General features: G+C 43.5%; 1 protein-coding gene across 3 annotated transcripts; it reads left to right on the forward strand.

The window, feature by feature from the left end:
* The first annotated feature begins 390 nt into the window (after window positions 1-390).
* Window positions 391-9281, forward strand: sypl1 (synaptophysin-like 1). Of its 3 annotated transcripts, none has more exons than XM_035649707.2 (7): window positions 391-591; window positions 674-960; window positions 1156-1294; window positions 5377-5495; window positions 5609-5813; window positions 5905-6096; window positions 6774-9281. In XM_035649707.2, the coding sequence occupies exons 1-7, from the start codon at window positions 562-564 to the stop codon at window positions 6903-6905; spliced, it is 1104 nt and encodes a 367-aa protein (XP_035505600.1). In that variant the 5' UTR covers window positions 391-561; the 3' UTR covers window positions 6906-9281. The 3 variants fall into 3 exon arrangements, with proteins under 3 accessions (XP_035505600.1, XP_035505609.1, XP_035505618.1); XM_035649716.2 differs by having other exon boundaries at window positions 435-591; window positions 674-763; XM_035649725.2 differs by lacking the exons at window positions 391-591; window positions 674-960; window positions 1156-1294 and adding an exon at window positions 1382-3713.
* The last annotated feature ends 934 nt before the right edge of the window (window positions 9282-10215 follow it).

The following is a 10215-nucleotide window of genomic DNA, read 5'->3' on the forward strand; positions in this document are numbered from 1 at the left end:
AGCAGAGAGCACTGAATACATTTTCCCAGTGTTAAATGTCCTGTTTAGTTAATTGTCAGTTAAAAAAAAATCCATATCTCATCATATAGTAAAATCAGCCAGTATATTGTAAACTGATTCGTTTATAACATAAATATGGATGCCACTATTGGCCCCCAAAAAAAGCCACTATCGGAGCACACTGATCTCACAGTTTATAATTAGTGGACTGCACCTTTAATTGTTTTAAAATTATTATTTCTTCCACCCCTACTTGTGGATTAATTTTGAAACAAATATTCAAACGGTAGCAGTCCCGCCTCATGTCTAACTCGTGGGACTCCAATGGAGCACATCTGTCTTCTGGGGGTGAAATAAATACGGTCTCTGGGGTGAACCACCATCTTCTTTCCCTCTCGGTTGGAAGAACTTTGAGAATCCGTGGTTTAGCTCCGCGGAGACGAGTCATGGGACCCAGGCGGAGGCAGCAGCAGGGAGGCGGATCAGCAGACTCAGCGAGGAGGGAGGCTGCCTCCGTGTTCCAGCGGATGGATCCAATGAAAAGGCAGTGGGACACTTCCTATGGCCCCTTTTCCCCTCCACTCGGATGAAGTGAGTTACTTGAAAGTGTGTGTGGAGCCGATTCTCCTGGCCTTACTTATAAGTTTAACTTTGATCTATTTTTATGTTTCAGGCAAAACAGAACGTTCTGGCAACAGCGTGGGACTCAGCATCCCTCTCCTGTAACTCTACACGCACGACGCCTGCTCACCGAAAGCGACGCGTAATTTGGCACACTTTTACGCTCTTTATGCGCTTTGTGCGTCGCCTGCGCATTTGCGCGTCACCCAGCGGAGCACAAGGAACTCGATCGTTTTTCAAGCTACACTGCAAAAACAACAACCCAACTCAGCGTTTTCCCTTCACCCCCCCACACACCCCGTTGACATCTGTGGCTAAAAGTTCTCGTAACACGCAGAGGTGCGTTTTCAGTCAGACCGCGCGATCTCACTTCGATGGCAAAATAATCGAATCCCATCTTTCGCACAAAGTTGGGTCGTGGAACTCACTTAAAATTATCTCGGCGTGGTCATTTTTTGCAGCGTAAGCAGCAGCAGAGACCCGCGTCATTCTGTGAGACAACTCCCCCCCTCTTTTTTTTTTTCTTCCACCCAGTTGGAGCGACAACCATAGTTTTGGAACAACTGGAAGAGAAAAAGATTTTGGAGCACAAAGCGCAATAATGATGACCGGATTTAGGCTGAACTTGTCGCCGCTGAAGGAGCCTCTGGGCTTCGTCAAGCTGGTGGAGTGGGTAAGTTAGATGAATATATGTTTGTATGGGTGTGTGTGTGTGTGTGTGAGAGAGAGAGAGAGAGAGAGAGAGAGTGTGTGTGTGTGTGTGTCATACCCAGAGGACAGGGAGGTCCAATCCTTTCCTTAGTCCTTGGGTTTTCCCTCTTTTTTACTCTTGAATAACCTTATCTGTTTCAAAAAGGAATTTGTTCAAATACATTTACATACAGGCAAATATGAACATAACTTTAACTCCCACAGAGAGTACACGTCAAACTTCTCTTTACATCCTGCTTCCATCGGCAGCACAGAGCTTTTGCACAATGCGTAACCTTACACTTTGTAAATGAACATGCATGCAGAGTAATCTTGTCAACTTTATTTGTGCTTATAATACACAGATAGGCAATACTAATATGTGCATCGTGACAATGATTTAGGTTTTTCTTGGAAACATTTTCATTCAACTTGATTTGCCTTCTCCCATTTGCTTCCGTGCACAATGTAAATGGAGATTTGAAGCTTGAACGTGACAAACAAACTGAGTTTGACGAAGTGCGGATGAATGCACGAGCCTGCCCTTCACACGACACGGTTACAGATTAATGCACCTTTCACCAATAATTTACTCCTTTGCACACGACTGAAACATTTTGGTTTCTCATATACAGACACACACACACACACACACTTGTGTAGGCGACCACGCAGCAGTTTCTCATGAACAGTCCACCAATCAGTTCTGCTCCACACAACTGGGTCAGAGGAATCCAGTGGTGGTAATGCAGCTCAGCTTTTCTCAGCTGTTCTATTTTCTCGTAACACACACATGAAGTAACAACCAGTCATCTGACTCCGGACAATGCTTTGTGTGTGTCCTGTGTGTGTGTGTGTGTGTGTGTGTGTGGGTGTGGGTGTGTTTGTGTTGGCCTTATGTAACCCTTAGTTAACACAACATTTTCCTATTCCCAAGGCCTGGATGATAAATCGTGTGCGCAGATTCACTCATTTTGGTGCCGGGAGCTTCCTCTGTGTTACTCACCCTCGTCATCCTCACTCACACAACAGCATTAACGACCTCATCAAACATTATTAAATGGCTTCCAGACGTGTGAGTGTGGCATCAGCATAATGAGGCTGATGAGCAGTAGCTGAACAAACACGACTTTACTTTGAACAAAATATCACCGTTAAAACAAAACACATCACAGATGATGAACTATTTGAGCACAAGTAGTTGACATAAGCACCGCTTGGTAGATTAGCATTATCCAAATAATACTTTTCCAAATCTATAAAAGATGATTATGATGTGTCATTCACCTTCACTGCCATGAGATGGAATTTCAAAGTTTTTAAACGAGTAATTTCCAGGTTTGCATGAGCAGGTTTTATGCTTTATGTTAGAGCTGAAATGATTAGTCGATTAATAGTTTAGTTGATCACCAGAAAAAAATTAATTATAATGTAATTTTTCGAACAAAAATACCTGGTTCTGGTTTTCTTGGTCTAAAGTGGCAGCAAACTTCTTACTTTTTGATAGTTGATTGGACAAAACAAGGAAATCATAACCTGCACATTATTAATATTATTATCATCTTCTAGGAACCAAGCAAATAATCATGAAAGCAATCAGCATATTGATTGATATTGAAATGATTTTTGGTTGCAGCCCCACCCTTTTTGTAACCCTTCACTTTTTTTTGTAAAAGGCAAACGTCCCACTTTTTAATTGCGCTCTACAACGTGACAAATATCTCCTACGTTTTTGTTTTACTTGAAGCTGTCGCGTTTTCAGCAAACAATGTACAATTTATGGAAAAATTAGTCACATAGCATAAAACAAGGGTTAGCCCAAACACTCCCCAGATATTATCTTCCATACAGTAGCAAACAGGAAGGAGAGATCAGAGAAGTAAATGCAACAAGGCCTTTCGCAGATCACTGTCATTTCCCTCTGCCAAAAGAGGGAGAGACAGATTTGCAGGGATTGTGAGGGGAGCCCGGTGGCTAAGTAGGGACATGTTCCAGTGGCTTTGGGGGTTTTGGTCAGACTGACCTGAACCCAGTGCCCTCTGTGTAAGAACTGATGGGATGGCTGCTGATTATTCTGTTTCTAAGAAGACATTTCAGATTGATGAGGATCTCGAACAGGAACCTGGACCTCCACTTTCTATTGCACATTGTGATTGCGCTCGCATTGAGTGCAAAGTGATGATGCTGCCTCACAGCTTCATTGTGTGGGAGGACTTTTAATTTCATTTGGCTGCCTCAGGAATGTTCATAGATTGGTGCGCAGGAGTCTGCAGATGTCTGAGATGCCTCCGATAAAGGACGAAGGCGCTGGAAGGCACTGCTGTATGTCCGCTGTCTTTGGAAGTCGCCTTGTCTGGAGAACGCGCTGCCTCCGGCAGCCTCCGTTGAGACGGAACAGTCTGGTATTTATGCCGTTCAAATATGTGAGCATAAACAGAATCATCTAAATGTTGATGTCAGCCTGTGTGTGTGTGTGTGTGTGTGTGTGTGTGTGTGTGTGTGTGTGTGTGTGTGTGTGTGTGTGTGTGTGTGTGTGTGTGTGTGTGTGTGTGTGTGTGTGTGTGTGTGTGTGTGTGTGTGACAGATAAGGAGAAAAAAGGCGTTATCATTTTTTATTATTACTAGTACATTGTAAAGTGTGTGTGGGGGGTGCTGACGGGCTGTTACAGTTGTTGGTGCTGCGGCTCCACCGGACCTCGTAGTGGGAGAGTGACAGAGTCTGTGGAGCAGCAGTGTGAGAGAAGTAGCTCACTGTGGTGTGGAGCCAAAAAAACAGGAAGTGGCAGCCAGCGACATCTGGAGAAACATGTGGGGAGGGAGAGGCCTCAAGGTGTGTGTGTGTGTGTGGGGGGGGCGGGGGGGGGTTTCCCCGGTTGTAAGCACTTTACATGGATGTGAGTGTGTGATAAATCTGTGCTGATGTAACAGAGTTCAGTAAAAAGGTGTTCTTTTTAAAATGTTTGTCCTCATCCTGCAAAGTGCTGTGTGAATCAAAGTTTGTTTATTCTCCCGCGTCACTACACTTACAGTGCAAAGAGGGCAGAGGTCATCTTCATTTCTGAGCTGCTATAGTCGATGCTCGTCTTAGATTGATCGTGGATCACATGACTGCGTAATGTGAGGGGGGGTCGCTCATAGTGACGAAACCCACAGAGGATTATCGCCCAACTCACTCTGCAGCTCTCCTCATTTTCTGCCGAGGGTCGCAGCGCATTAACGGTATTCTTGATTGCCATTCATTCCATATTCCTTTTAATGGAAAATCCTTTTGTATAATTTGCATCTGCGAGAAACACAGCTGCTCACACCTGCTGTGTGAGGCAAGATGGCTGCACAGTTAGGATGTGCGCAGACGTGAAGCTTCACCCATGTCAGCAACAGATTTTGAGGAGACCAAAAATCCTCGTCCTCAGCAGTGGTTCATGTGGCAGATTTCGTCGTCGCCGCCCATTATGACGACGATGACGATGATGATGAATTGTTGGATCGGTGTTTCTCCCACTGCGGTGTGAGGTTTAAGCTTAAAGAATTTGGTCTGTGTTGATTTTAAGGCGAGTAGTCGGGTCACATGGTCTCGCCGCCGCCGAATCGGAGGCTTCTCTGTCCCTGCGAGAAAGAATTCAAGAGACGAATGACAGCGTTTGTGTAGCAACGTTTCATTACGGCAGTTAAATGTGTTATTTTGTTGCGTGCAAAATTATATTGTTAGTTAAAAAATACTCGTCTTTATCTTCAGCCCCCAAAACGGATCCACTTTTAACATCCTTTAAAATTTGATCTAAAAAAGCCTCAAGAAATAAAATAAAACAGATGGAAGATTAAAATGTCTAGTTTGTTAGACAAAAATAATGATGGTTTTCAATTACAGATCACTGCAAATTCAGTGACAGTGTCCTTGCACTGTGGGCTGATCACAAAGAATATATTAAATACCGTTCCCGCCTCTTGAACAAATCTCCTGTATCATGAGTTCCCGGATTTTTCAGATGTTCCTTCCCCAGTGATTTCTCCCTCGCCTCTCCTCGTGTTCCCTCATCTCCGGCTCTCTGGTGTCTGTCCAAACAGCTCACGGCCATATTTGCCTTTGGGAGCTGCGGCGGCTTCTCTGGGAGGAACATCATATCTCTGTTCTGCGGCGACGGCGGGAATGAAACTCTCACCGCCAACTTCCACTACCCATTTAGGTGAGAAATCTCAACACATTCTTTTCTTCAGCTGCTCAATCAGGGGAAAGGCAATTTTCAAGTCAGTAAAAACACAATGACTGTAACCGCCTCCGTCTTGTGTCTGCGGCCAGGTTGAGCCAAGTCCCGCTCGTCGAGGGGAACACCACTATTTGTAACCACTCCGTCACGACGACACACATGGTGGGAGACTCGGCCTCCTCGGCTGAGTTCTTTGTGGGCATCGCCATCGTCTGCTTCCTGTACAGCATGGTGGCCCTGCTGGTTTACTTAGGCTACATGCACGTCTACAAGGACTCTGACTTTGGGCCCATCTTTGTGAGTATTGATCCGGTTGTCCCGTTTTCCCAATAAACAAATCCAGAGCTCTTTGTCGGTGGTGCTGAGCGCTGTCCGTCCTCGTTCCCAGGACTTTGTGATCACTGCGATCCTGGTCTTCCTGTGGCTGGTGTGTTCATCCGCCTGGGCGAAGGGCCTGCAGAATGTGAAGGGTGCGACGGACACCGAAGGCGTCAGCGCCACGCTGGCACTCTGCAAGGGCGGCAACGTCACCTGTGAGGTCACGGAGTTCGCCAACTTGCGCACCCTCAACATCTCTGTGGTGAGAAATAGAAAATAAAAAACGGAGCAGAATTACTTTCTGAGATTTTTGTTGCGCGCGTACCAAACTCTCTCACAGGTGAAGGGGAACTCCACATCAAAGTCCGTTCACACGCTAGTTGTACAAAGACTTTTCAGGGGGCTGCATGATAAACTGCCTTAATTTGATGTCACGCCTTTCAGTTTCACAGTCATTTGTTTTTTTCGATTGAAACACATCTGCAGGATGAATTAATAATTTGGTTTGGTGTCATCACTTTTCAAGCTCCGCGCTTGACTCCTGACCCTGTGAATCCAAACATTTGTCAAGCGGATAGGCCATTTCATCTAATTAAAGAAATAAGAGTCGGTGACTCTGGCACTGGCCCACCACTCCTTTTTATGTAATAATGCATTAACACGTATAAACACCAGGCAGCCTGACTCACAGTCATGCGACACTGATCACCAGCACTTTGATTTTCTTCAGGCAAATTTGCCGTGCTCTGCTGAATATTTCCAAGTCCAAAATCAAATTTATTGGACTGAAGTTCAGTGGACACAAATGTGACCCAAGCCCAAGTCCTTTGTGACTGATCCTCAAATATCTTGTTTTCCTCTTTTTGAATGTGTTTTTTTACACTCCTCCCGAATTAAAAAAGTGTTTGATATCAAACTATACTTTTTTTATTCTTCCAGGTGTTCGGCTACCTCAACATGTTTGTGTGGGCGGGAAACGCCTGGTTTGTGTACAAGGAGACTCGTTGGCACTCTCAGAAATTCTCATCCCCATCTGGACATGGAAGGCAACAGGTCCCTGCACCCATCTAACATCCAACAGCAACACACAAAGACACAGTCACATACAAAATAATTGACATGCACGCACCACCGCCCAGTGCAGAATCAGTCACACACACACACACACACACACACACACACACACAAACACACACACACTCAAATATGCATGTACAATACACAAACGGATAAATGTGCATGTAGACGTAAACACACATGCACATAGAAAAAACGTTGTGTGAATGTGATGAAGACGAGCAAGATGAAGGATAACGTAATAGCCAGCTAGCCCCAGCCCATCCCGTAATACCACTCGGTACATCAGGGAGGCGACAGTGAGTCACTGTAGAGTTTTCCCTTAGTGTAAAAGTAGAGGACGGAGAAGTGTTGTGCCCCGAGAGCAAGAAACAATTTTCAGCAGCAAAGAAAAATAAATGACGAGAGATTGAAGAGATATCGGCGGGTAAAGGGTTGAAGTTCGATGCTGCACTTGAAACGTTTCCTCTAGACTGAAGAAGCGAATAGCCATGCAGCGATAAATAATAGCACCTTGAATGTCTGCCACGCCTGCCTTTATTTTTGCCACGTACTATAGCAACACTATTGCAATTGCAGCCTCCACATGCTTTCGATTAGAGCGTGCCTTCTTACAACTGCTCAGAGATGGTTTCTTACGCTTTAGCAATGCGAAACATGCACAGACAGCGACCGCATGTCGTGAGCCTCACGGCCAGCGGCGCGGCCTGTGTTCCTGAAGAGAGGGTTTCTTACGTCTTAGAGAACCATTCACATTTGTTTTGAATTACATGCTTGATTATTATACGGTACTTTAAACTCACGTCTTCAGTGCGGACAATGCGATTGGAGGTTTCCAGGGTCACGCAGAGGTTGATACCAACAACTATGATGTGTCATAACATAATCCTCTGTACCATTCAACCATCTCAGAAATGTTTGCATTCACTGACTAATATTTCATGAATTGGATATGGGCTGTGAAATTGAGTCATACATTTGGCCTCAGTGTTCGGTCTTATTGTTTTTTGTTTTTGTTTTTGCACATGTATATTTTTAGATACAAAGCACTTGTGTATCCAGAGAATGACTCACTCAAATATTCATTCAGTCTTTCTTTCTTTCATTCATGGGTTCCTTCACTTTGAGTCCTTTTGCCATAGAAGTGGTTATCCTGCACGGAAATGTCCATACAAGACTAAACCAGGATTAGCAATTTACACTAGTGTGGACGTGTCATTTTTTCCTGAAGTACATTGAGGAGGTGAAGCCATGAAAGCTTTAATCCTCAAGTGCTTTTCCTCAGTAAGGTAAATCTCTGCTAGCAAGCAGAAGAGTTAAATATTCAAGCTTTAAGATGCCGAGACACACGCGCTATGTAAATTGTAAATCCATCCCAAATGTTATGGAGGTAGTTTGTACGTTCAGTGTGTGATTTTCTTTTCACATCATGCAACAGTGCAACCTTATGGTGCTTATTGTGCTTTTGTCATGTCCTACAAAGCACTGTGAGAGTGTGAAGCCATGAAGATTACTTGATTGACAGTCGGCTACTTGATTAGTTCACATGTTGCTGTGTGTGTGTGTGTGTGTGTGTGTGTGTGTGTGTGTGTGTGTGTGTGTGTGTGTGTGTGTGTGTGTGTGTGTGTTTGCAGACAAAGTTTGAATTTTTTTTTTTCCTCTGAAAAGCTTTGATATACCAAAGTACCAGTTAAACGATAAATCCTCCCTTCATTGTATCCTGTTTATTTGTTTCACTTTTTCTTTTATTATCATGTTAAATTTTTGTAGTTACTTCCTCTTAATTTTTGATTCTGCTTTTTATTACTCTTCTTTTTGCCTCACTATTATCAGAAACTATTCTGCCAGCCAGAGCAACATTTTCCTTTTCCCTGTTTAAGCTTATTTAATTTCTTCACGTGATGTTAAATCATGTTGTTGTGCAAACAAACCAGTCGCTCTTGTTTTTAATTGTCTAGTTGTTGTTTTTTAATCTTTCCGGAGATGCCGAACCGTGAGCTAGTGTTCTGTTTGTTTTTTTTACACTGTCAATTTTTTTGTTTTTATTTTTCACATTTAGTGTATGTGGGAGTCATTCTTGATTTTGTCTTAATTTTTGATCTATTGCATTTATATTAAAAGTGTATGTTGGATGGTCTTGCTGAATCATTTGACTTACACACATGAATGAAACAGCAGCCGTGTGTGGTGTACTGGTTATGCCGCTGCACTCTTGTAATCATCCCCCGACACGCTATAGCTTTCTCAATGATTCCTATGCACTTAGCCTGCCAAACTGTCTTATTCCAGAGAGACATAAACTCTGTGACATGACAAATTTCATGGTACATTTGTGTTTTCAATAAAGAAATGATTTTTTTCTTTCTTTAATCTCTTTTGTCCTGAATATTTTTCCCCCTGGTCATTTGAGAAACTAAAGACTTTAAGGTGCAGTACGGGTGACGAGGGGAAAAAAAGACATTGAAGCATCTGTGACGTACCATTAGCAAGACCCTGGAAGAGACAGAAAAAATGTACGTTGTGCTTCCTGGTTTGTCCTGTGACCTCAGTGAGTGACTGTGTGGGAAACAAACACAACATTGTGGTTGAGTCATCCTTTGTGTGTGTGTGTGTGAGAGAGAGAGAGAGAGACACACACACACACAAGCACAGAAAGAGAAAGACTGAACTGTGTGTGTGTGTGTGTGTGTGTGTGTGTGTGTGTGTGTGTGTTAAAGTGCGCTATTACATTCTTTCCAGTATTTTATTTGACAACAATGTGTCATAGCTTGACTCATGGTCATTGTCTGCGTTCAGGGACATGTATGTGAACTTTTCTGGAATCAAATTATTTGAGATGTAACTTTCCAGCATTGCTTAGAGCTGAGTTTTTCTCCTTGCGGTGCATTAATTATAGAGGCGCGAGATAAAGATGTAAACATCACGCGACTGTACCAAAGAACTGCTGTGTTTAATCCGCGTTTCAGTCGGACTGAGGTGATCTCTTGACAGTGACGCTTCTTGAAAAGGAAGGAGACGATACTGAACATCTCCATCCAGTCTGAATTTGCACCATGAAACGCAGGTTCTGATTTCAGCCACAAGGGGTCAGTGTAGTGCCACGGGCTTCATCCACTTTTATGGAAAAGTTACTTTTCATAAAATGGGCTGACCAGGACAATTTCATTATTGCAATGATATTGACTGTCTCTATTTGCCATTCAGTGAGGTTTTGGGAGTTTTAATGGTATATTCATGGTTCTGGCCTCCTGTCAAAATATCTCACACAGGCCCAGAATGACCCTAGTATACTGTCTGGTAGAGT

Source organism: Scophthalmus maximus, chromosome 12 (genome assembly GCF_022379125.1).
Source record: "Scophthalmus maximus strain ysfricsl-2021 chromosome 12, ASM2237912v1, whole genome shotgun sequence".
Lineage (NCBI taxonomy): Eukaryota > Metazoa > Chordata > Actinopteri > Pleuronectiformes > Scophthalmidae > Scophthalmus > Scophthalmus maximus.

Coding starts and splice junctions, on each gene's coding strand:
- sypl1 (XM_035649707.2), top strand. CDS start 562: ATGGCCCCTTTTCCCCTCCACTCGGATGAA. Junction 592..673: donor TTCCCCTCCACTCGGATGAA/GTGAGTTACTTG, acceptor TTTATGTTTCAG/GCAAAACAGAACGTTCTGGC. Junction 5,496..5,608: donor AACTTCCACTACCCATTTAG/GTGAGAAATCTC, acceptor GTCTGCGGCCAG/GTTGAGCCAAGTCCCGCTCG.